This window comes from Panthera pardus, unplaced genomic scaffold (genome assembly GCF_024362965.1).
Source record: "Panthera pardus isolate Hobbes unplaced genomic scaffold, ASM2436296v1 HiC_scaffold_13, whole genome shotgun sequence".
Classification (NCBI taxonomy): Eukaryota; Metazoa; Chordata; class Mammalia; order Carnivora; family Felidae; genus Panthera; species Panthera pardus.
The window spans coordinates 74330958-74357777 of record NW_026526688.1 but is presented as its reverse complement, the minus strand read 5'-3'; the positions used below and the strand labels follow the sequence as shown (position 1 = coordinate 74357777).

Sequence of the window (26820 nt, the reverse complement as noted above, 5' to 3'; positions counted from 1 at the left end):
AATTTCTGTTGTTTATATGTTACTCAGTGTAGTATTTTGTTATAACATCATGAACGGACTAAGACAGAAGCCAAATAAAAAGTATATTCTGTATGATTCCACTTACATAAAATTCTAGACAAGCAAATTAAGAGAAAGGGTCCTAATCCAGGATGATCTCATTTTAAGACCCTTACCTTAATTACATCTGCAAAGACCTTTATTCCAAATAAGGTCATGTTTTGAGGTTCTAGGTGGACATCTGTTCTGGGGGCCACAATTCAATCTACCGCAAGCCCCAAGAAACCTCCAGGGCCAGAGACTCTGGTTTCCTCATGCAGGAAGGGGAAACAGGAGTCCTGGGATCATTTCTGAACTAGGTTTTCAGCAAATCCCTTCACGGTCTTCACCAACTAATTGAAAACTTGTGGTGTTGAAGCCTGTCATGGTTTAGCTCCATAAGCTGGGTGATGGGCAAATGAGCCCAACACCATTGCTTGGGCCACTATATAAGTAAGTTTATTGCTCTTACAGCCTAACTTTGGGCATCATTTTGCAAATGTGGGCCATCCGTCATATAGGGACAGAGCAAAAGACTATAGGAGGCTTGTAAAAATCCATAGGCTTAGTCAGAAAAAGGGAAGAACATTTATGCTGATGTTTGGTTAGCAGAGTCCACTTCACGGCTCAAATTCTTGTGACAGTTGACTTTAAGCCTTACCATCACTGCTTTTCTCAGGGAGGTACAAAGAAATCATATAGAATAACAAACATGGAGCATCCATATAATTATTTATAAATTTCCTCATCTACAAAGAATGAATGCGTTTGAAGATAATGGAAGTTTAATGGGATGTGTTTAGAACTTTTCATTTCTTTAACAGGTTGTGAGCAGACCTAAGAGTAAGTGATTTTTATCCATAATTTTTAATGCATTGAGGAACAGCTAAGCAGAGCAAAATCAAAAACCTTGTCAAAGTCAAGAAAGATTGTACTTTTCATTCTTTCTATCTACAAAGTCCTTCAGTGTCATTGATGGTTAAATTTTCGGTTTCCCGTCTTTATGAAGCTATATTGCCCAGGCATCCCTTTCATTCCCTTAAAAAAGAAAGTAAAGGATGTTTAAAATATGTAATTTAGGTCTTGAAGTTAGTTATTTCTAGAATCATCTGAGAAGCCTTCAGGGGTCTGACCATTCATCTATATACTATCCAAGCAGCTTCTGTTGTGATTTCACCCAATTCCATTAACCATATTAATACATGACCTCTTAGCATGAGAATCTAGTATTATGTGGATATCGCTTCTTAAAAAGTATCAGCAGACAATTAAATATTTTTCCTTCAGTATAGTGTTTTGTATGTTGGCAAATCAGGGGCTTGATAATGAGTGCACTGTGGGATGTTGAAGTAGGTCAGTTAATTGGGGCTTCAGCTCTTTTGAAGGGTGGGTGAGCTCTGCTTATGGGAAATTGAAGCTTCAGGTTGCCAAGAGGTGGGTGACTAAGAGGTAGCTGTGGCAGATCAAGGGCAACATTTTAATTGGATGATGGGCATTCTCAAAGGGCATGTAGCAATTTTCTGAATTGCATAATCTAATGGTTTGAAATTTAGAAAGTAGTGATGTCATCTCCCCAACTTTTAAAAGAATGTCCATCTCCCTCTGTAATTATTTTGGGTATTATTTTTAATAATAGCAATAGACCAATGCCAGAGAATATGATGGTCAGAGATGTGTGGAACAGCTTTGTCAGAGTTTCAGTCCTATGTCTTGATGCATTTTCTTGATGATTCCTGGAAAAGTCTTTTATGTTTTCAAAGCCTCCTCATCCTCCTGTTCTCAGTTCATTTCCTGTTCCAACTTTCCAAGAGATTTACCTGTGTGTAAATGAACTGAGTTTAAATATAGTCCTTCCCCAATTACAACTTGTGAATCTCTCTCCTCCTTATTGGATTTTAACAAAATTTATGATGAAAGAAATAGTAAACTCACTAAGAATGTCAAACATATTCTGCAGGTCATCACATTCAGAGTTTATAGAGAATAGAATTTTGTCTACTGATACTGTGGAGAGGTAGAGAATTTGAGATCTACTCAGAAGATTAATCTGGGATCGGTTTCTTTTTTTTTAATTAAAAAAATTTTTTTTAGGGGCGCCTGGGTGGTGCAGTCGGTTAAGCGTCCGACTTCAGCCAGGTCACGATCTCACGGTCTGTGAGTTCGAGCCCCGCGTCGGGCTCTGGGCTGACGGCTCGGAGCCTGGAGCCTGTTTCCGATTCTGTGTCTCCCTCTCTCTCTGCCCCTCCCCCGTTCATGCTCTGTCTCTCTCTGTCCCAAAAATAAATAAAAAACGTTGAAAAAAAAAAAAATTTAAAAAAATTTTTTTTAATTTTATTTCTTATTTTTAAAATTTACATCCAAATTAGTTAGCATATAGTGAAACAATGATTTCAAGAGTAGATTCCTTAATGTCCCTTACCCATTTAGCTCATCCCCCCTCCCACAACCCCTCCAGCAACCCTCAGTTTGTTCTCCATATTTATGATGGGATCGGTTTCTTAAGTTTTGTGTATGGCATAGTAGAAAGAACCCTGGATTAGGAGTTCAGACACCTGAATCCTGGCCCTGGTTTTGCTACTATTTTGCCACATAACTCTGGAATGTCATTTAATTTTGCAGGGCATCAGATTTCTCTTCTGAAAAATGAGGGTGTCTGGTCAGGTTACTTAGAAAAATCTCTAAAGTTCCATGGTTGTTTTCTGAAAATGAAACTTTCTGAGTTAAGTCTGACAACTGGTTTTGTTTTTTTCCTCTGGTTTGTGTCTTTATCTCACTAGATAAAGAGCCTAACCGCTCTTTTTGACATCAAAAATGCTTCTTAATAGGGGCGCCTGGGTGGCTCAGTCAGTTAAGCATCTGACTCTTGATTTCGGCACTGGGAGGTCATGATCTCCCAGTTTGTGAGTTCAAGCCCCACGCTGGGCTCTGTGCTGACAGTGTGGAGCCTGTTTGGGATTCTCTCTCTCCCTCTCTCTCTCTGCCCCTCCTCTACTCACACTTTCTGTCTCTCAAAATAAATAAAAATAAACTAAAAAAGTGCTTCCTAACAAGTTTTGGTCATTCATTCATTCATTCATTTGCATTGGAAAACATCTTTTTCCCAACAGATTCAGTCCTCCACACACCTCTGCTCATGGTGGAAGAGAAAGGACCTGGCTTCATTGCTTACAGGCTGGGTGACTTTGGAAAGTTAATTAAACTCTCCGCTTCTGTTTCTGTAACAATAAAATAGGAATAATAATTCCTACCACGACCCCTCCAGGTGGTTTTGAATAGTAAATCAAGCAAGAGATGAGCTGGCATGCAGCGGCCATTCACCAAACATGAATTTGCTCACTCTGCTTACCACCGTCCTTCCCCATCAGATGGTCCTGCTCTTTCACACCTTCGATAGAGAAGGTGCAAGTGGGTCTCCTGGCACCCAGCTGCCCCACAGTATCTGGGGCTTCACAGATCCTGAACAATGCATAAATATTAAATGAATGAATGAATGGATTGAATAAATCTTAAAAAAATAAAACCTTTAGTAAACTTATGGGATGCCTTTATAAGGAAGGATCCTGTTGAACCCAGAAGCTTAAAAAATGAAAAACGACAAAATTAACCATTTTAAAGTGAATAATTCAGTTGTACATAGTACATTCACAATGTTATACAAACACTACCTCTATTTAGTTCCAGAATAAAGCCTGCATCCATTAAACAGTTTCTCCCTATTCCCACTGCTACCCCCGCCCCTCCATCAATCCCCAGCAACCACCGATCTGCCTGTTGGCTCTAAGGATTTATCTATTCTGGATTTTTCATATAAATGGAATCATATAATATGCGACCTTATACATCTGGTTTTTTTCACTCAGCAAAAATTTCTTGCAGTTCATCTGTGTTGTGGTAGATATCGGTGCTGTGCTCCTTTCTCTGGCTGAGTATTATTCCACTGCAAGTGTGTACCAAGGTTTGTTTATCTGTTAACCTGTTGATGAACATTTAGGTTGTTTCCGCCTTTTGGCTATTGTAAATAATGCCACTATAAACATGAGTGGACGTGTCATTGTTTGAGTAATTTCAATCCTTTTCAATCTTTTTTTTCAACCCTGTCTTGGGTCCTTTTGGGTATATTCCCAGGAGTGGAATTGCTGGGTCGTATGGTAATCCTACAGTTTACCTTTTGAACACCTGTGGTGCTCTCCATATCTGCTGAACCATTTTACATCCCCACTAGCAATATATGGGAGTTCTACTTTTGCCTCATCCTTTTTAACACTTTTTCTTTTTCCTTTTTTTTATACCTATCCCAGTGGTTGTGTTTTGACTTGCATTTCCCTAATGACTAATGATACTGAATATCTATCTTTTCACATGCTTGTTGGCCATTTGTATATCATTTTTAGAGAAATGTCTATTCAAGACCTTTGTCTATTTAAAAAGTTTTTTTTAATCTTTTTGTTGTTGAGTCATAAGAGTTCTTTATATATTCTTGATACTAGACCCTTCTCAGATGTATGATTTGCAGATATGTCTTCCTACTCGATAGGTTGCCTTTCACTTTCTTGATAATGTCTTTTGATATAAAAAAGTTTTTAATTTCAATGAAGTCCAACTTATCTATTTTTTCTTTTGCTCTTCATGCTTTTAGTGAACAGAGCCTAGAGGGGTTTTTTTTGTTTTTGTTTTTGTTTTTGTTTTTTATGACAGGATCTTAATGCTTTAGAGGAAAACAAGACCTTTTCCAGAAGGTAACCGGTACTTTAAAGTCAAGAGCCATGTGAGTACAGATCCAACAGCTCCTTTGGAATCATTAGAAGAGAAGAATCAGAAGCAGCTTCGTACACTATTTGGAAGAACCACGAGAGGACTCTTACTTTAATATTAATTCAGTATCAGTGGCAGAATCATAAATATTTTTAAACTAACATAGACTAGAAAGGACAGTGCCTTTTGATTATTATTTTTATGGTTGAAATCAGAAGGGCTTAATACAGAGTTTGTGGAAAATAAGTATATTTCAACATTTTTCTGTTTCTTTGCTAGTTCATTTTGATAGCTACTATGCTTCCCTATATAAATAATGAGACCGTTCCAAATGGTAGTGACTGTACTTTTCTCAAAGTTTGTATGGCTATAATTTATGTAATGCCACAAATCAAGCAAATAGCTCTTAACTTTATTTTTACCTCAGTGTATTATTTAGAAATCATATGAAGAAAAAAAGCCACAGTTTATTTTCTTGTTCTTGGTTATTATCGTAGGGTATTGAAAGGTTCAGCAGGCATAGTATTGCTTTAAGAGCAGAATTTAGAGGGGCGCCTAGGTGGCTCAGTTAAGCATCTAACAGCAGAATTTAGAGGGGTGCCTAGGTGGCTCAGTTAAGCATCTGACTTCAGCTCAGGTCAAGATCTCACAGTTTATGGGTTGGAACCCTGAGTCCGGCTCTGTGCTGACAGCTCAGAGCCTGGAGCCTGCTTCAGATTCTATGTCTCCCCCTCTCTCTCTCTGCCCCTTCCCCACTCATGCTCTGTCTTTCTCTCTCTCAAAAATAAACATTAAAAAAAAAAAAAAAAGCAGAATTTAGTTAAGATCCAGAGAGAGAAAAAAGCCATAGCTATCCTGCCTTCTTCTTCCAAATACACTGAACTAACTTCTGCTTTGTTTGCATATAATTAACTGAGCACTTAAGAAATGACTGTGAGCCGTTTATATTTGGGGATTAAAATGAGCCTATTTCTCTGGATTCTTGAAGACCTACCACTCAAATCCAACATTTTCTCTGTAGAGGTAACGAATGCTTCTTATCAGACACTTGATTCAACAAAATAAGTATATCGTAAATTCACCTTCCTGGGACTTTGTTCTTTGGTTCGAAAACTCCTATCCACCTCAATAAACAGTACATTTATTAACACCAGAAGAAGGAAGACAGCTAATACAATACAATGTTTGTGACTTTTAAAATGTATATTACTACGTGTGAGGCATACAGACTCTTTCTTGAAATTGGTCTGCAGGCAGTAATTAAACTTTTCAACTCGGACTCCTTTCCTGCTGCTGGGCTATAAAGATGAGGACTTGGCCCTTTCTATTTGACTCTCTCTCAGATTCTCAGTTTCCCCGACTTCAGAATGAAACATAATATCTTAAGCTAACAGAGCCCAGAGAGGCTGACCATTGGCTCCCATTGTCCCCTGATACTGCAGCCCCGCCCCTTTGGCTTGTGCTGACAAGCTGTTTATATTTTTGTAAGGGCCACCCTTTAACTCAGCAGCCTGATGACTATAATGGGCCCAATTGTCTGTGGGCTGCAGAGAGCTGAGTCCCCACATCCGAGGAGGCTGGGGCCAGTCTCTGATGCACAGGAGTAGCCGTTATGGAACACGGGTAAGGATGATTCTGAGTGTATGATGCTGCTTTTTCTGGGCTTGCTGCTTATTAATCCTGGGCACTGTTTGAGAGAAACAAGTTGTGACTGAGTTGCTAGCTTTCTCTTGGTGTTCATTTTTGGCCTGCTAACAACGGAAGGAGAAGATCATTTCTCCGAGATTTGCTGACAAAGCTCATAGTGATCCTGGTCAACCCAGGCAAGAAGTGCGCAGAGAAGCCAAAAAGTGGGGAAGAGACGCAAATGGGTTTGACAGCAAAGCAACATGAAGAGGCAAAGCCCACGGCCGCTTCAGCGATGTTGTGAGACTCAGAGGCTGTTTTATTTCCTAACTGAAGAGTTCAGTTAGGAGCCTGGCCCTGCCACTGTGGGGTTTCTGTAAGCCAGCTGTTAGCCCATGTAACTCCGTCGACCCTGTTTGAAGGGGTCTAATATCTGCTGGTATTCTCAAAGGGCAAACCATAGTAGTCTTGTATGTCATAAATAGTTCTATTCAGAAATGTGGGAACAGTTGAGAGCTGGCAGGCTGTAAAGTTTTACTGCCCATAAAAGTATTCAAAGGGTACTATGGCCGTCTGCAGTGGGGCTCAGGAATGAAGGAATAGCCCCAGGCAATTAGAGCATTTGTCCTTGACAACCCAAGAGAGAAGTCAGTGGAGCCAGAGGACGCCATGTGAGAGGGGGGGAGCCTGAAATGGGCTTAGCCAGCCCATCTGGGGGTTCTTTCTGGTTTCTGGCTTGGAAGCAAATGAGTGAGGGTGGAAAACTGCTTGGACTCCAGTCTTTGTGCCGGGTTTCATCAGCCCAGATGCCCCTTTTAGTGCTAAGACCCCCTTCATGGCTCAGGGGGGCTCAGGAGGCCAGGGAGGGGGTGTGCTGTGTTTCGGCCCATGACGGGGAGGGGCTGGAACAGCTGGAGCCTTGGGAATTGCTTTGGGAACAACTGCCTGCTGCTGAATGGAAAATCACCTATGGAAGCTCTGATCGGGGAATTTTGTCCTGTCCTTTCTGTTGAACCTCACGCTGTGAAATCAGTGATCTCACCATCAGTGTTTGATACGGACAAGAGCCTGAAAAACTGAAGAAGTGGGGTTTAACTTTTAGAGAAAGTAAAGGTGAATCATGGGACTTTCAGACATCTAGTGCTTTATAAATCTTCCCGCCTCTCTGCATCCCCAGAATTTGTATTTATTATTTAGATACACTGCATTAAAGACATGTTTTGGGGCTCCTGGAGGAATGAAGTCAGATGCAGAGGCTGTTTTTTAAGTGAATTTGACTCAAAGCAACCTGAATGTTTCAGCTCAGTGTATGAAAATACCAGGTGATATCCTTTTCCTTCTTTTTTCTTTCTTCTTCTTCTTCTTTTTTTCATATTTATTTATTTTGAGAGAGAGAGCAAATGGGGAAGGGGCAGAGAGCGAAACAAAGGATGCGAAGTAGGCTCTGCACTGACAGCAGAGAGTCTGATGAGAGGCTGGAACTCACAAACAGTGAGATCATGACCTGAGCTGAAGTCTGACCCTTCACTGGACCGGCTGAGCCCCCCCAGGTGCCCCTACCAAGTGGTTTCTAAGTGAAACCATGGTCTCCTTCAGTGAACTGAGAGCCCAGGAAAGGGGGATGAGTTGTCCTGTAGGTGGTTTGTGAACGGACAGAACTTCTGACTGCCAGCCCAGGGGAGTGGAGGCTCAACAGGAAGAGGACAGGGCTGCCTCAAGCCACATAAACCCTGGCCTCCTTCACAGTGGAGTGTTCTCCATTCCCACTGGACAAGCACCCCCACATGGCAAGACGGCAAAATGAGGAAGAACACAGAAGAGGCCTGGTGAGAGGGAAGATGGGGTGAATTCCAGGAGACCCCACAAGGCACAAAGACAGCTCCTCTCTAGCTTCTATCAGCATGTGGGCAGGCCAGGCTCCTGGAATTTCAGGTGCAGAATTTACATAAACTAATGTTAACATAGGAGATTTACAATAACAAATAATGTTCTTCTAGAGCTTTTACATACTGAGGATGCTTCTCATGGGCCCAAGAAATAAAAACAAAACAAAACAAAACAAGCATATATGGATGAAATGCTATGACAATGGCAGTATTAATGGTTATGACAGCTACCATTTATTGAACACTTACTATGTGCTAGGCCATTATCTCACTCAGTCCTCACCAAATCCTTAAAGTAAGTACACTTAGTTAATGGTCCACATTTTACAGAGAAGGGAACTGAGGCAGAGAGGGTAAGTAACTTGCATAAAGTCACACAGCCAGTAAGTGACCGGAATTATGAGTCAGTAGGAAGGTATACAGTATATAAGCTTGTGTTAGGAAGTGAGGATTTCCTGTGGAATATAGCTGGCACTTATATTCATAGCTTTTCAGGAATTCGTCTAGTCACGGCCACCAAAATGTGGCCTCCCGTGAAGCTAATTGGCAATTGGGAGGGAAAACAAAGAACAACTTCCTTTAAATGGGTAAGAGTGCCGAAGCATAACGGTCTAGCCCCACTGAGTTAACAGCCAGGAAGGGCCAGCTTAGGGGAGGCATTTGGGGCCTGGCCCTGCCACACGGGTGGGTCCGTGCTGCATGGTGTGGTGCCCCAAGAAGGACAACACACAGAAGCAGACACTCAAGAAGACAGGGGTTGAAAGAAAAACCTTTGATTCAGACACACCTGGTTGAAGCCTCACCTTATTACTTGTATAATCTTGGGAAAGGTGCCTCTTTCCTCTAAGCGTCCGCTTCCCCAGCTAGGTGGTGGGGGCGACGATGTCTGTGTCACTGGACCATCATGACCATGTGACTTGAAAAATATGCTTCTTATTTTCTCAGGAGGTAACACATTCAAGTCTGTTATTTTATACAACAGGCAGGTACACATTTCTTAGGTGATCCTTTGGATGTTTGAAGATAATTAGAAAATGAGTTAAACAGACACTGTTTTCTAGAGGCAAACATTGGAGACAGCTAGAAAAGAATAGCTCTGGGGCGCCTGGGTGGCTCAGTCGGTGAATTTGGCTCAGATCATGATCTCACGCTTCATGAGTTCAAGCCCTGCATCGGGCTCTGCACTGGTGGTGCAGAGCCCGCTTGGGATTCTCTCGCTCTGCCTCTCTCTCTGCCCCTTCCTCACTTGCACTTTCTCTCTCTCTCTCTCTCAAAATAAATAAATAAGCTTTTAAAAATTCTTAAAAAAAAAAAAGAGAATGAGAGAGAGAAAGGAAAAAAAAACCAGCTCTCAGTGGCCTGGGATCCACTGCTCCGGGTGCGTGGTCACAAGTGTGAGTCTCACATTTTCTTATTCTGTGCCCACCCTCTGGCTGTTGTAAGACCCACACAGCACCTGTACCCTGGTGGCAGCTCTTGTTAGGCCAGATGCTCACAGAAGTGGTGCTGGGGGCTCCTCATTTTCAGAGACCTGCAGGGCTAGGAACACAGATGGCATCATGTTCATTCCTCTCTCTCCGTCTGCTTTCTTCCTCTTCCTCCCTTCCTCACTCAAACATTTACTGATCACTAGTTACCATATGCTAGTCTCTGGGGATACAGAGCTCAAAACCATGGTGTTGGCCCTAGAGGAAGTCGCAGTCTGTTGAAGAACTCCACTGGGGCAGAGTTACAACAGATATATATATATACAAGGTGCTGGGGGAGGGAGCACCCTTAGCCAGACTTGGGACATCAGTGAGAGCTCTGTGGAGGATAGGATGATACTAGAAGTGAGGGAACCTGGAAGACTGCGGAAGACTGGCCCAAATGGAGTTGGAGGCAAGGGCGACTGGTGTGAGCAGTTTCTGATTCAGCTGGTCAGTGGCGGTTCTTGTGGATAGCAGTGTGCCAGGGTTGGAAGCCATTGAGTCAAGGGGATCAGCATGTGCAAAGGTCCAGGTGCAGGGGACAGGATTCAGGGAACAGCCAGTTGTGTGGTCTGGTTGAAACCCAGCATGTGAGCGAATGAGTGATCCTGGGTGACATGGAACTGACAGGAAATGGAGCCAAAGAGAATTGTCTTACAAGGATGAAGCAGGTGTGGCAAGGTCTCGACAGTTGTTTAATCTTGAGCACGGACATATTCAGGGATCCATTGTGCTATCATGTCTACGTCTGTGTTTGTTAAAAATTTTCATGGTAAGTTTTATGAAAAGTAGACTATCCCAGGGGATATTCTGGGTGGCTCAGTCGGTTGGGCGTCCAACTTCAGCTCAGGTCATGATCTCACGGTCCATGAGTTCGAGCCCCGCGTCAGGCTCTGTGCTGACAGCTCAGAGCCTGGAGCCTGCTTTGGATTCTGTGTCTCCCTCTCTCTCTGACCCTCCCCTGTTCATGCTCTGTCTCTCTCTGTCTCAAAAATAAATAAACATTAAAAAAAAAAAAAAAAGAATATCCCGTACATGCATCAAGACCAGAACGTAGCTTGAGGTGCCTGGGTGCTTTGGATTCTCTCTCTCTCTCTCTCTCTCTCTCTCTCTCTCTCTGCCGCTTCCCTGCTCACACACACACTCTCTCTCAGAATAAACAAACTAATTAATTAAAAAAAAAAAAAAGACCAGAACATAGCTTAAACAGAGCTGAACTTCAATCACAGGTCTACTGGTTTCCGGTGACTAATGAAGACTTTGGGAAGTTCCTTAACCTCTCCAGGTCTCCTTTTCCTCACCTGAACATGGGAATAATAATCACATCTACCTTATTGGGCTTTTATAAGGATTGAAAGGATAGGGGCACCTGGGTGGCTCAGTCAGTTAAGCAACTATCTTTGGCTCAGGTCATGATCTCATGGTTCGTGAGTATGAGCACAGAGCCTGCTTTGGATCCTCTGTCCATCTCTTTCTCTGCCTCTCCCCTGCTCGTGCTCTCTCTCAAAAATAAATAAACATTAAAAAAAAAAAAAAAGAAGAAGAAGAAGAAGAAGAAGAAGGGGGTGCCTGGGTGGCTCAGTCAGTTAGCATCCAACTTCAGCTCAGTTCATGATCTCACAGTCCGTGAGTTTGAGCCCCACATCGGACTCTGTGCTGATAGCTTGGCACCTGGAGCGTGTTTCAGATTCTGTGTCTCTCTCTCTCTCTGCCCCTCCCCTGCTCATGCTCTGTCTCTCTCTGTCTCAAAAATAAATAAAAACATTAGAAAAAATTTTTAAATAAAAAAAAGAAGAAGAGGGGCGCTTGGGTGGCTCAGTCAATTGAGAGTCTGACTCTTGATTTCAGCTCAGGTCATGATCTTGCAGTTTGTGAGATCTTGCCCCACATCAGGCTCTGTGCTGACAGCACCGAGCCTGCTTGGGGTTCTCTCCTTCCCCCTCCTTCTTTTCTCTTCCCCCACTTGAGTTCTCTCTCTCTCTCTCTCTCTCAATATAAATAAATAAACATTAAAAAGAAGAAGAAGGAGGAGGAGAAGGAGAAGGAGGAGACGGAGGAGAAGGAGAAGAAGAAGAAAGGCTAGAACATGGAGAATGCCCTCCATAGTATTTGTCATGGAGGCATCCCTTTTCCGTCACAGATAGATCATCTCATTCATTCTGATGGAAGTTTCTAGATGATGCTCTACAGGGTGCCAAGCAGAGAGCATTTAAATGTTCTGTAAGTTACAGAAGCGTGAACCTGCAAGGCAAGGTTTGGAGCTGGGAGCAAATCCGGGGCAGTGGTGGAGAGTGAAGAATATATCCACACTGTAGGCTGACGTGTGTAAGTTTAGAAGGCTTAGCCCCTGCAGATGGCTAAGGAATAGAGAGCATGGTGACTTCTGTAAGTGGAGTGGTGGAACATCAATTTCATTCATAATCCCTTATATTCCATGTATCTTTCTGTTTCCTTAAATTTTCAAATGCGGCACATTCACACCATCATGTATACACTTAATAGGCGTGCTATTTTGTCATCTAGGATGTTAAAGGGACCCCTCAAAAAAGATGGAGGGTGAATCTGGGATTGCATGCTCTGGGGAACCCCAGGAGCCATTTAGACACACATATCTCACCTCAAGTGGCACCTGCTGGGAACCCTGTCCCTTGTCACACCTGCAGTCCTGTTCAGCTTTTCAAGGAGAACGGTTCCTGGTTTGTAGGTCTTTAACTACCAGCTGTGTTTACTCTTCTCAGTCTGCACTTTCTAGCCCCGTACCTGACAAGTTGACACTGAGGGAAAGGCACACTTCACATTTTGCAGCTGTTGTGCAAATAGAACTTCAGTGACATTACTCAAACAGTTGACTCTAGAAACCACAAGGGGCCAAAGGGCCAGCTTACAAATATCAGCTATGCTCCTTGACACCAGTCTGGATCTAACTTGGAAAGTGCTACATATTCCTTAAGGGGTATGTAGGAGGAAAACATTTAAATCTGCAGCACCCTTAAAGCCTCAGTGTCAACTCACGGCTGGCAGTTTCCAATGTGTGTTCTTTGAAGTGTTAAAGAGCTAAATAAATATATCCTAACTGGGATCCCACGGGGGACCCTCCAAGGATGGAGTTCTCACTGCCTGGGAACTTCCTTCCCCCAACCTGTCTGCTCTTCCCAGAGGGTTAAAACACAGTTTAAACTGAAGTTTAAAGCTGTAACCTGACCACAGAACTATATGCCACAAAGAGCACTGTGTTTTCCAAGATAGCTTCAAATCATAGTTTCTCAAGGTCTTCCCAGTTGCAACATTGGATGACTTAATTTTATTTTTTTACTTTTTATTCTTAAAGATACTGTTTTTAAGTAGTCTCTACACCTAACATGGGACTCGAACTTACAACCCTGAGATCAAGAATCACATGTTCTACCAACTGACCTAGCCAGACACCCCTGGATGACTTGATTTAATTTAATGTAATTTTTTAAAGTTGTATTTTATTTATTGGGGGGGGGAGGGGCAGAGAGAGAGGGAGAGAGAGAGAATCCCAAGCAGGTTCTGCACTGTCAGCACAGAGTCTAACTCAGGGCTTGAAGTCATGAACTGTGAGATCATGACCTGAACCGAAATCAAGAGCCAGATACTTAACCGACTGAGCCATCCATATGCCCCGGGATGAATTAATTTTAAATACAGGAGCTTTAAGCAAAAGGCACAAGTCCCATGAAATCTGCCACGCTGGCTCCTTCTAGAGCCCTCAGGTGCCTCACCAGCAACTGGCAATAATTGCATTTCCAGGGACACCCAGAAGAGCTAAATCTATTTAATATGTCACTGACATACAGGTTCTTCCACTGGGGACCAAGCAACAAGAACTAAGGTTCTCAAGACATTTGATCCCTGACCTGTACTCTTAACTGGATGATTCTATTTTAAGAGCATTTTTAACAACAAAAACACAGCGGTGATCAGTGTTTTTTGTTTTGTTTTGTTTTGTTTTTACAAATGTGGCCCCTTTATCCCCTCAGCAAGGAGAACTATTGTGTCTTCTGGAGACTCTCTGTGGTCTGGGCATGCTAGGGGCACAGCATAAATATCAATGAATGCTGGTCCATTACAAAAAGAAAATGGAAAGACCCTATAAGGTAGCAGTGACTCTACAAGCCCCAGAAGCCTAGTTGGAACTGTGGCAAGGAAAGATAGTGACAAGGCCTGAACAAAGCAGCTCTCTTCCCACACTCAACGCATGTAAGGAACCAAGGGGTGTCATTGTCGGAGCTGTTACTGGAGGGCTGGATGGGGCAATGGCAGCCGCCCAGCCTTCCCCATTGCTGTCCAGGGGTATTCAGGGAATACTGGCCTCCAGCGGGAAGCTTCCTTCCCGCTGATAGCAAGGGGACATGAAGTCGGGGTGGAATAAGGCTTGGTGACTGCTGGCCTTTGTCCTATCCAGGAATCGGGGTTACCGGGTCAGAGGAATGTCTCAATAACATGTGAATTTCCAAGGCTGGATGTAAAACTGCTCCTTTAGGACGAAAGCATGTCCGGCTTGTGTCCACACTCACACTGAGAGCTTTAAAAGTGGGGTGAGGGTCACTTTTGAGCAGCCCCCAGTTATTTCTGTGGAATCTGTGCAGGCCTCCTCCCTGAGTGGCTGTAAATCTCTATTCCCTCTCCGTCAGTCCCTGGAAAGCCCAAAGCAAGTAGAGAAGAGGGGCAGGAAGAAGAAAAGAAGTGGTGGGAGGGCTGGAGATTAGGAAAACCATTTCAACCCCCCCCCCCCCTCCCCGGCAACTCATTTGTTGCTGTGGTGGTGGGAGTTTTTGTTTGGGGAACTTTTTTTTTTCTTTTAGTCAAAGCAGTGCATTCTGGTGCCGCCCGTGGAACAGCTCTTTCCAGTTCCTTCACATGGTAATTGTGCACGTAGCCTCCAGGCCTAGGCTTGTATCTGTAAGTCCCTCTATCAATTCCAGGAGGGATTTAGGTTTTGTTCCATTCACCTTCTCCTCCCAGAGCACGTACTTTCTCAGCGGGTGACTGGAAAGCTTTGTGCCTGTGATGGGTCACCAGGCAATCAGGCTACAACACTTCAACTTAAAATGGAGAGGACTAACACTGCTTAAGGCACTGACTGTATACCAGGGACTGTTCTAAGTGCTTTATGTTTATGAGCCAGTTAATGCTCCCAAGATAGGTACTCTTACTCTCTATTTTCACATGAGGAAACTGAGGCTCAGAGAGTTAAGAAAGTTCTTCAAGGTCCCACAGCTGGTTAGGGGTAGGCTGGCATTCGGGCCTGTGGTTTTAACCCCCTACACCGTACCCCCAGGGGTGCATTATATTTTTTTTTTGGATGGATGCACAAGAGTGTATGCATTCATTCCCCTATTCCTGGTCATTTAACTTCTTTCAAAGTTCTTTCTATTATAGATAATGCTATGATCAATGGTTTTGTAATCATAACTAATAGTTCTTAACAAATGTTAACTTGCTGTGTGACAGGCACTGTTTCAAGCTCTTTATGCAACTCTTTGTAACAACCTGCTATTACTACCATTTAACAGATGAGGAAAGCAAGGCACAGAGCAGTTGGTTCAATATTGTGTCCCGGATTGCATAGTTAGGAAGTAATAGAGCTATTCCAGAGCTACTGCCCTGGACAATGATGCTGTCTGGACAAATACTCTGATCACACCTCTGATACTGCTTTGAGGAAAACATTGTAAGCTGGGACAACTAGGGCCTTAACACATGAATATTTTTAAGGATCTGGAAACATACCCTTAAACTCATTTCCAGTAACACTGGGTGGCTATGCTAATTTGTGTTCCCATGAACACTGTGCAATTGATTAAGGAATCGAAGTTAGATAAGGCCCTGGTGAATGGGGATGGCCCTCTAGCCCCTGGACAATGTTTTCATAAACCTTTTAAGCTTTCGTGGGCTGATCTAGGCGCTTACTATAGTTAATAATAGTTTTGTTAAAAAATGTATCTAGCTCAAAACTGCATCTGGAAAGGGGCATCTGGTAATATTCTATTTCTTGATCTGGATGGTGCTCACCCTGTTGTGGTTCCTTTGTGATAATTCATTCAGCTGTTGCCTTAGGACTTGTGCACTTTCCTGTTTGTAATTTATACTTATTAAAAGTTTAATTTTAAAACAAGAATCTATGTATCAAATATGTATATTTTGGATGTTAGGCACAGAATGCTTTGAAATCTATTGTAAAGAATAAGAAAATGAATTGTCACCATATTTTCTCATGTTGGATAAAAGGACATTTTTAAGGAAACATTTTCATGGTTTCTTTTTTCCTAATCACTAATGCAAATATTGAAAAGACACTGAATTACAATAGTCCTAAGAAGTATGGTTCTAAAAAAGCCCTTTGCTTCTTTTTGTTGTTTTTGTTTTATCCAAGTAAGATTTTGTTTGAAGCTTCAAAAACATGACAGGTATTTAAAATATGCAGAATTTAGGATGAGTGAGTTTTTGGCAAGGACCTGAGAACAATTATTAAGACCCCAGAGAGAATTATTCTCTTTCCGTCTCGGCTTTCTAACATGGTTTTCCTTAATACTTGGTTTTGAGGTCGTGCATGGTTCTGTGATGTGGCCTGATGCCCCTGCTGAGTAATGTCCCTGGAGACTCAGGAACATCTTTCCATGGCTAATGCATCAGCTCAAGAAGGTCAATATATCATCATGAAAACTTGGTAAGAGAGTATGCTCTTACTCTCATGAAAGCCAGTAGCAATTTCCTTGTCAGATTCCCAACTGTTTTGAAATATTATTTTAGTGCTTGTTTCCCTCTGCTGATTTTATATTTGATCTAAAGTGAATTGTTTAGCCCCATTCAGTTTCTTAGTCCCTGGACACCAGTTGTAATTTTTATCAGTTTTCATTCGCCTGCCACAGGGGATTTAAGCAGATGCGGAATGAGAGGGTATCTTGTGCCTTTTATGACAAGACAAAAAGAGACATGCTTCCCAATTCTTCCTTTATTTACTACACCCCAAATGACCTCACCATGAGATTCTGTGAGTTCTTTGATGAGGTTACGAATATTCCTTTGTTTAGGCTGTTTTTTAATGTTTATTTTTAAGAGAGGAGGGAGAGGAGACAGAGTGTGAGTGGGGAAGGAGCAGAGAGACAGGGGGGACACAGAATCCGAAGCAGGCTCCAGGCTCTGAGCTGTCAGCACACAGCCTGATGCGGGTCTCAAACTCACGAACCTGCGAGATCATGATCTGAGCTGAAGTTGGACAGTTAACCGACTGAGCCACCCAGGAGCTCCTCTTCCATTTCTACCTAACATCTTACCTAACATCTTAACATTACCTCTGTATTAGTCAGTTCAGCCTGCCGTAACAAAATGCCACAGACTGGGTGGTTTAAACAACAGAAATTTATTTTCTCAGAGTTCTGAAAGCTGGAAGTCTAAGATCTAGCTACCTGCATGGTCAGGTTCTGGTGAGGAATCTAGTCTAGGTTTGAAGACAGCAGTTGTGTCCTCACATGGCCTTTTTACTGTGCACATGAGTGGAGAGAGCTCTGTGTCCCTTCCTCTTCCTGTAAAGACACTAATCCTTTTGGATTAGAGTCCCATCCTTGTGACTTCATTTAACCTTAATTATTTCCCCGAGGGCCCTATCCTCAAATATCCTATAATATGGAGGTTAGGGCTTCGATGTATGAATTTGGAGTAGGGAGGACACAATTGAGTCTGTAATATTACCACAGTCTATACAATTAAAATTAAGGTTTGTTTTCCCTTTTGAAGTAGCTCTCTTTCCCTTGGTGTTTCTGTTAAGTGACATTCAATTTTTAAGTTTGTAAAACATTTTTGGGTCTCTGCTAACTGTATATGAGAATCCAGACATAAACAAGACATAGACCCCACTCAAGTAGACTCTTAAAGGAGTTTATAAAGTAAGGAAGTAGATGAATTGCATGTACACATAACCAGAACATTTGGGATGTTAGAAATCCTATAAGTGAAATTCAGTGTGCTATGGGATTCAGAGGAAGAGATGACTTTCCTCCAAGGACCACTATTTGAGCTTCATAATCAGTGACAGGCAGGATTTGGTCTAGGGAAAGTGTAAGAAAAGCCATGCCAGGCCCAGCAGGAACAGACAGCAGGAAGGCAGGAATGTACGGTTCACTTGAAACTTAGGAAATCAATAGAGGAACGCTGTGGGGTTTAATCTTACATCAGAGAGGGAGGTTAGGTTCTAAAATCAGTACTTAACAAGAGAGGCTCAGTGACTAAATGGCCCTTGACAATCTGGACGTATGGTCTCCATACCACCAGTTTGTCCTCTAGTGTTGCAACAGACCACGTCTTCTTTGAGCACTGGATGAAATAGTTGGCTATGTTTAGGGGCTGTCTTGGGGGAGTGGTATCAGGGAGGAGAGATGGGGCAGAGGGAGGGAGAGAGAGAGAGAGAGAGAGAGAGAGAGGAAAGTGAATGAATGAGATCACACTTACCATGGCAGATGCTTACACAGTGATAAGCATGGGAAAGCCGAGATTGTTGAGAGAATTGCAGATTCTCTCCAAGTTCCCCCCTAAAATAGGCAAAGAACATGAAGTGGAAACTTAAAGGAAATATTAATGAAATGATCATATTTAAAATGTTTCACATCACTAGTGATCAAATAAATATAAATTAAATTTTTTTATTTTTAATTGAAGTATAATTGACATATAATACTATATTAACAAATAAATACAAAATTAAAAACAATGACTTACTATTTTCTCTTTATTGGATTAGTAAATATTTTAAAGTAACACTGTTGGTGAAGGCGTGTATTTCAATTTCATACATTGCTAATGGGAATGTAAATTGGTATAACTTTTCAAGAAAGTAATTGTGCAATGTTTTACTCTCTTGTGAGCACTAGAAATGTTAATACACCTTGACTTGATAATTCCACTTACAGGAGTCTATCCTGAAAATATAGAGATGTGGACAAAGGTTTGCATTTAGCAATTTCATTGAAGTTTTATTTATAATAGTTGTAAGTTTAGAAACAGTCTAAATGTGAACACTGTGGAAACTGATGGCATGAATGATATATCAATGGCATACTCTTAGTTGTTTAAAAATGTGTTTTCTAATAATTTTACTGATATAAAATGAATTTTATAGGATATGTTCTTTTTAAATTTTTATTTTTTTATTTTCTAAGATTTTATTTTGTTATTATTTTTAATGTTTATTTATTTTGAGAGAGAGAGAGAGAACGAGCAGAGGAGGGGCGGGGGGGGGGGGGGAGAGAGAGAGAGAGAGAGAGAGAGCGAGAATCCCAAGCAGGCTCCACACGTGTCAGCTCAGAGCCCTACATGGGGCTCTGTCTCACAAACTGAGATCATGACCTGAGCCAAAATTAAGAGTCTCTCATTTAATCGACTGAGCCACCCAAGTGCCCCTAAATATTTTATTTTTAAGTAATATCTACACCCAATGTGGGGCTGAAACCCACAACCCCAAGATCGAGAGTCACATGCTCCACTGACTGAGCCAGTCAGGCGCCCCTATAGGATGTGTTTTTTAAAAACAATTTCTCAGGGCACCTGGGTGGCTCAGTCGGTTTAGTGTCCAACTTCAGGTCAGGTCATGATCTTGCAGTTAGTGAGTTCAAGCCCGCATCAGGCTGTGTGCTGACAGCTCAGAGCCTGGCACCTGCTTCAGATTCTGTGTCTCCCTCTCTCTCTGCCCCTCCCCTGCTCATGCTCTTTCTCTCTCTCAAAAATAAAAATAACATTAAAAAATAAATACATAAGTAAATAAATAAATAACAGTTTCAAAAATTTATATATATAGTAAAAAAAGCAAAAGGGAATAAAAGGGGGGCAATAAATGGTAATGTCATTTACTAATTCTATTCATATTCAAATTATATATTAAGCATATTGTATGTCTTGCAATGTATTTATCTGTATTTATCTACAGATAGATTTCTATTTTATTCTGAATGCTATTCTGAGTTTTCCAAATTTTCTAGAGCATCTAATTGCTTTTTATCTGAAATATGCATTTAAATAAATCCATTTCATCTCTTAGGGCCCAAGCCTACCATTCCATAAAGTATGGTTACTCTAGTAGGAAATGATCTCTCACTTTTCTGTGACTTCCAAATCCGTTTTATCACATATGGTCTTGAATTACAGCTGCTTGTACATGTGATTTTCTTCCCAACTAGTGTGGGAGCTACTGGGGAACAGAGATCAGGCTTAGAGGTCCTAAGTTTATAAGCAAAGCCTAGCTCTCCCTACCTTTTCCATAAAGCCACTCCTCGTCCTTGAAAAAGTGGGTGAGTTCTTCTTCCCATGAATCCTCAAGACAGTTTTTTATGCTTTTTTTTTTTAATACTTACTGATTTATTTTGAGAGAGAGAGAGACAGAGAGCATGCACATGTGTGCTTGCACACATGTGAGTTGGGGAAGGGGCAGAGAGCGAGGGAGAGAGAGAATCCCAAGCTGACAGCACAGAACCCAAGCGGGGCTTGATCCCACAAGCTGTGAGATCATTACCTGAGCGGAAAGCAGGAGTTGGTTGCTTAACCGACTGAGCCACCCAGGTGCCCCAGTGCCTCTTTAATTCTGCTTTGGATTATAGTTAATTGTGTTTGTCTTGACCCCCTATTCACCATCCAACTTCTTATTACAGGAAATGAATCTCGTTTCTTTTTGTGTCCACAGAGGTGCCTTGCATAAACTGTGTGTGCTCAGTAAACATCAGTTGGATTTATGACTGAATGAACACAGGCCCTTTCCAGCTATTTCAAACAGGTGCCTTTTGGTTAGCCCCTACTCTGAACAGTTCCAGGTTGATGTACAGGTGCAAGAGTAAGGAGGTGGGATAAGAAAGCCTACAAAACTAAGAAGACTCAAAGAATTGAGCAGTGGCAGTCATGAAGCCTAATCTACCACAAAAATCTGCCAGGAAATGCGTTCACCTTAGACTTGTGATACCCCCAATAATAGTCTTTTGCTCCTCTCTGGGTCCTGAGAACTTTCTCTGTAAGCTTCACCTTTCATAAACTCCTGAAGATTAATTCCCAAAAGAATTCCATTCTTCCAGTTATAAATTGAACACCACCATAAATTTGTTCTGCACCCAATTTTAGGCCCTAATCCTCCAAATGTGGCCGTTAAGAGAAGAGTTTAAAATCAAGGATTGCATAAATATTTTAGAATAAAAAATAAGGAAATAAGTCACAAGATTCAATTCAATTTAACACATTGTGCTCCAAGTTTTTGCAAAGCCTTGTCCCAGACACTGAGGATGATGTAAAGATTAAATAGGACACTGATCTCATTCATAAGATCCCACGTGGTGATGGCAGTGTAACAGAGAGGGAGGGGTAGAGTGGGAGAGGTCTGGAGACAAGGAGGACGTTGCCCAAGACTCCCAACGTTCTGAGTCAGTACTGGAGAGAGGTGGGAATCATTGGGAGGGCTGCTAGTAGCTATACCTATGTTAGTGGTGGCCATTGATACTTTGGGTCTGTGCCTAGGAAATGTAAAATGTGGGTGGGTGGGTGGGATTCACATAGAATAAGAAAGGCTCTAGGAAAAACAAAAACACCCAAAATTTGAAGGCAATATCGGACACAAGATGTGAAATGAGAGAGATTGTTATAGAAAAAAAATAGTAAAGGACTGTATTTAATAGAACTCACTGCATCTGCCACTGTTCTTAGCTACTGACAACAGAAACTACTCTAGTTAGTTTGACCATAAAAGGAGCTTATTAAAAAACATTAGGATATTATCAAGAAAGTGAAAGGACAACCTACAGAATAAAAAAAAATATTTTCAAATCATATATCTGATTAGGGACTTGAATCCAGAATTTTTAAAGTTCGATAATAAAAGATAAATTTTAAAAAATTATTTAATGTTTATTTATTTTTGAGGGAGAGAGAGAAAGACAGAGTGTGAGCGAGGGAGGGACAGAGAGAGGGAGACACAGAATCCGAAGCAGGCTTCAGGCTCTGAACTGTCAGCACCAAGCACAACACAGGGCTCAAACCCATGAATTGCGAGATCATGATCTGAGCCAAAGTCGGATGCTTAACTGACTGAGCCACCCAGGTGCCCCAAAAAATAAATTTTAAAAGACAATTAAAAATGGGGAAAGAATGATGGTTATGCAACAATGTGAATTATGTAATGTCACTGCACACATAAAGATGGTTAAAATGGTAAATCCTATGTTATGTATATTTAACTATAATTTAAAAAAAAATGTTTTTTAATGTTTTATTTATTTTTGAGACAGAGAGAGACAGAGCATGAACAGGGGAGAGGCAGAGAGAGAGAGGGAGACACAGAATCCGAAATAGGCTCCAGGCTCTGAGCTGTCAGCACAGAGACTGATGCGGGGCTTGAACTCACAGACCACGAGATCATGACCTGAGCCGAAGTCGGACGCTCAACCGACTGAGCCACCCAGGCACCCCTAACTACAATTTTTAAAATTATTTTTTTTAAACATGTGCAAAAGATTTTCATGGATATATCCTCAAAAAAGGTACACAAATGGCCAAGAAATACACGAAAAGATACGGGACATTATTAGTCATTGGGGAAATGCAATCTAAACCACAATGAATACCACGTCACACCCACTAGGAAATCGGAACCCTCGTAGATTACTAGTGGTAATGTGAAATGGTGTAACTTATTTGGAAAATAGTCTGGCAGTTCCTCAAAATATTAAACATAGAACTTCCAAATGACCCCATAATTCTACTCTTAGATATATATCCAAGAGAAAAGAAAATATATGTCCAAACAAAAAATTGTACGCAAATGTTCATAGCAGCCATAGTCGTACTAGCTGGAGAGTGGAAACAAACCACATGTCCATCAAATGATGAATGGATAAACAAAATGTGGTGTGGTTGTGCCATGGAATATTATTTGGCCGTAAAAAGGAATGAAGTACTGGTACATGGTGCAATATGGATAATCCTTGAAAATTTGCTAAGTGAAAGAAGTCAAACACAAAAGGCTACAAATTATAGGATTCCATTTATTTATTTATTTTAAAATTTTTTTGAGAGAGAGACACCAAGTTCGAGTGGGGGAGGGGCAGAGACAGAGGGAGACACAGAATCCGAAGTAGGCTTCAGACTCTGAGCTGTCAGCACAGAGCCCGACGTGGGGCTCGAACTCATGAACTGTGACATCATGACATGAGCTGAAGTCGGCTGCTCAACCGACTGAGCCACCCAGGCGCCCCTAGGATTCCTTTTATATAAAATGTCAGAATAAGCAAATCCATAGAGATAGAAAGTGAATTAGTGGTCACCAGGGACCTAGAGGAGGGTGGAATGGGGAGTGACCACTTGTCTATATGAGATTACTTTCTGGGGTGATGAAAATGCTCTGGAACAGATGGTGGTGATGGTTGCACAACTTTGTGAACATACTAAAAACCACTGAATTGTACACTTAAATAGCTGAATTTTATAGTATGTAAATTCTATCTCAATAAAGCTATTCTATTAAAAAAGAAGAATATTAAGTGGCTCAGAGAATCTCCAAGAAATCTAGAGAATCAGGCTTGGAGGCTACTCAGCAAAGAATAATGCCTAAATTATACCACCAGAGGGTTCCAGAATGAGCCTTGGTTCTGCTGTGACCATGGCCACTGCAAACTGTCTAGTGGACCTTTGCCCCCTGCTGGCCCTGAGGGTCCATATGTCTCTACCAGGTTCTGACACTGAAAATGGCTTCTTTGGGGTCTGTTTTCTCCTACTGCCTCATCCCAACTGAAGTCTAATGTCTATCCATACAATTGCCAGAGCCTACATCACAGTTTCAAGCCCTACCTGCAAGGGAGGCTGAGAAAGTGGGTTGTGCATGGAAGGCATGACTCAAACAGATGTCCACTATACCAGGCTTCTCTCAATGGGTTTGCTCAGACAATGGTTTTACGGTCATAAGATGTTGGAGTTAAGTGGGTCCTTTGATGTTCGTCTACCAGTCTGACCATTTGGTCCAAGGACTGCAATAATGCCAAAGGGAATGGGCAATTTCTAGCTTTATCTTTCCTGGCTTTTTAAGCATTTGGCGATGTTAATCAGTCCTTTTAAAAACACTTCTCTTCCATGTGTGTGGGCCATCCCTCACGTACCTTTCTAATCGGTTTTCTCTGTTTCCATTCAGAGCTGTTCTCTTTGCGCTGAAAGCTGATATTTCTCCTCATCAACACGTTCAGCCCTCTTTTTTAAAAATGTTTATTTATTTTTGAAAGAGAGAGAGAGAGAGACCACAAGTCGGGGAGGGGCAGAGAGAGAGAGACACACACAGAATCCGAAGCAGGCTCCAGGCTCCCAGCAGTCAGCCCAGAGCCCGAAGTGGGGCTTGAAGTCAAGAGCCGTGAGATCAATACCTGAGCCGAAGTCGGGCACTTAACTGACTGAGCCACGCAGGTGCCCCCCAATCCTGCTCTTAATAACTCAATCCAAATAGTGTGAATGTGATAGATTAAGTTATCCCCCTGAAATTCATACATTGAAGTCCTAACCATCACTGATCTCAGAATGTTAGGGTGGGTCCTGACAGACTGATGTCCTGACAGAATGATGTCATGTGACTGACATGTCCTTACAGAAAGGGGGAAACTTAGACACCCTCACGCAGGGACAATGCCATGTGAAGACTGGAGTTATGCAGCCACAAGCCAAGGAACTACCAGAAGTGAAGTGGAGTCCCGGAACAGATCCTTGCTTCACACTGTCTGAGGGAGCATCGTCCTGTTGGGTATCTAGCCCCCAGAAGCATGAGACAGTAAATTTCGGTTGTTGAAGCCACTCAGTCTGTGGTACTTTGTTATGGCAGTCCTAGAAAATGAGGTGAATTTTATTCCTCTATTTACCTTTTACTTATAGGTGGACAACTGTCTCGTTTGTATTGCTAGCCCGTAACACCCCAAATACCTTACAGATCCCTGGGGCTGAATGCCTGCTCGGATATTCGCATTTGGATATCCTACAGAAACCACAGAGTCAGCTTGTCTAAACTCAACTCATCAGTCTCCCACTTGTTCCTCCTCCCTCATTTCTCTGACCTGGCAGATGGTACTCTCCATCCACCCTGGTGGGCATGTCAGAACCTGGGTGATAGCCCACAGCTGCACTCCCCTGCCTGTTTCCAGGCATGATATCCTAAAGGTTTCACCTCTCTCCCATCTTTGGAGTCCTTCCCATCCATCCCAGCCCAACTCCACCCTCTTCCTATCCCTTCCTGGGCTCTCTTCCTTCCATATGTCTTTCTCAGCAATCTTTCTGAAACATAAGGGTTCCCATAGCTTTCAAAGGTCAAATCCCAGAGCTTAGCAGATGAGACCTTTGTGGTCTGACCCCTTGCGAGCCTCCATAACCACATCTCTCACCTCTGTTCCTCTCACCTGCTTTCTGCAGCCATACAGAAGTTCATATCTTCCCCCTGCCTCTCTTTATCCTGCCTGATCCCTGCTCAGTCTTCAAAACCCAAATGCAGCCTCCTGTGGGAAGCCTTCCTTGATTTCCAGCATGATTGAAAACATGCTTCTATGTTCCTGTAACCTTCAGGGCATGCATTCTATCATAGCAATTTCTCCATGCCGGGAAATTGATGGTCTCTTCCTCTCCCCCACCCCCCCTCCGCTGCCTTCTCCCCTCCCCCTATAGTAAGGTACTTTAGAGACTGCAGGCTTTTTCCAGCTTTCTATTCTCAGCCTAGCACCTGGCATATGGGAGGCGCTCAAATGTTTCTAGAAGGAAGCAAAGGAAATTGGGGGGGGGGGGAGGGGGGAGGGAAGGGGAGACTTCTTACTGTTGCAGGGTTTTTACCTCAATACACTGCTTGGAAGAATGCAGAGATGAACACAAAATGAGCAGCAGGAAAAGTTTATTAGGGTATAAGATTAGAAAGTAAGAATAGTATGAAACCTCTCTTTACAGAGAGGGGACATTCAAAAGTGAATGCCTGCGACTATAGGCAAGGGTCCTTGTTTTATAAGGTCCCGGTGACACACACACACACACACACACACACACACACACACACACACACGCCCTTCCCCCTCATTCCTTCTCAGGTTCTACCCTTACTGGCTGGATAACTCTAAGTGCTGGGTTGTCTGTCCATTCCTGATTGGCTCATTTCCATTATATGAGTGGTGATCTGTGGCCATATCATTCCTTGTGGGTCCTACGTTTTATGGTTTACTGCTTATTTTTAGTTAGGTCTTTTGTCAAATTCCTGAGGGAAACCTGAGGGGGGAGTAGGTGGGGTCTGTTACATTAAGAGGAACCTTACGCCTGAGGAGGTTTGCTATGGGCAGACACTCCCAGCATTGTTCCAAAATACGTGTTTTTCCCTAACCTGGGACCTCAGGTCCTATCCTTTCCCTCTCTGCCTATTTTATCCTATCTTTTCCTTATCATACCACCCCAACCTATTTTACAGAATACACGATAAGACCCCAAGAAGCAATAATTTCTCATTATTGTCAGTGCGATTGTGTAGTAGTCGACTCATTGTCAGAATTTACCAAAGTAAACGCAGAGATTTCTTCCTCTCTCACATTCAGGAGTTGTGATCGCTTGTAATAGTATAAACTGTCCTGTAATGGAGGCGAGCCCTTTTCGGTTCTTCAGCCTCATCAAACTAAAGCCATTTCCCCGGGAGGGACAGAGTTTGCATGTGTGTTTACAGGACTGGTAAGGAGGACGTGCTTGCCTGAGGAGTAGACCCGCAAACCCAGCCAACCCCCCCCCCCCTTTTCTGCCCTCCTGGGCTGCGATTGGCCCTTCCCCGGAGGCTGGGCGCGAGAGCCTTTAGTCATCGCACTGGGAAATCTTTCTGGAACCGGGCACCAACTTGCGTGTTGTTTTCTTGCTCTTTGTGCGGGGATTAGCTGCCGCGCGTGGTCTGGGAATGTTGCGAGGGCTGGGCAACACGTAATCCAGGATTTGCCTCTGCCTCGGAGCTTATGGAAAACAGATGTCTCTCTGCTCTGCGCCTGAGCACAGAATGGAAATGACCAACCAGAGAG

General features: G+C 42.5%; 1 protein-coding gene across 7 annotated transcripts in view; it reads left to right on the top strand.

Annotated features, from left to right (window-relative positions):
* Positions 1-26820, top strand: part of TRIM2 (tripartite motif containing 2) — a 160872-nt gene that overhangs the window by 34408 nt on the left and 99644 nt on the right. For 2 of the 7 annotated variants that reach the window (XM_019441239.2, XM_019441237.2), the window contains exon 1: positions 6285-6414. The exons of 2 other annotated variants lie outside the window; for them this stretch is intronic. In XM_019441239.2, coding sequence (XP_019296784.1) covers positions 6385-6414 — 30 coding nt within the window. In that variant the 5' untranslated portion in view covers positions 6285-6384. Of the gene's footprint in view, positions 1-6284; positions 6415-26820 lie in introns of those variants that run through there. 3 more of the 7 variants (XR_002077800.2, XM_019441249.2, XM_019441238.2) reach the window with 2 other exon arrangements.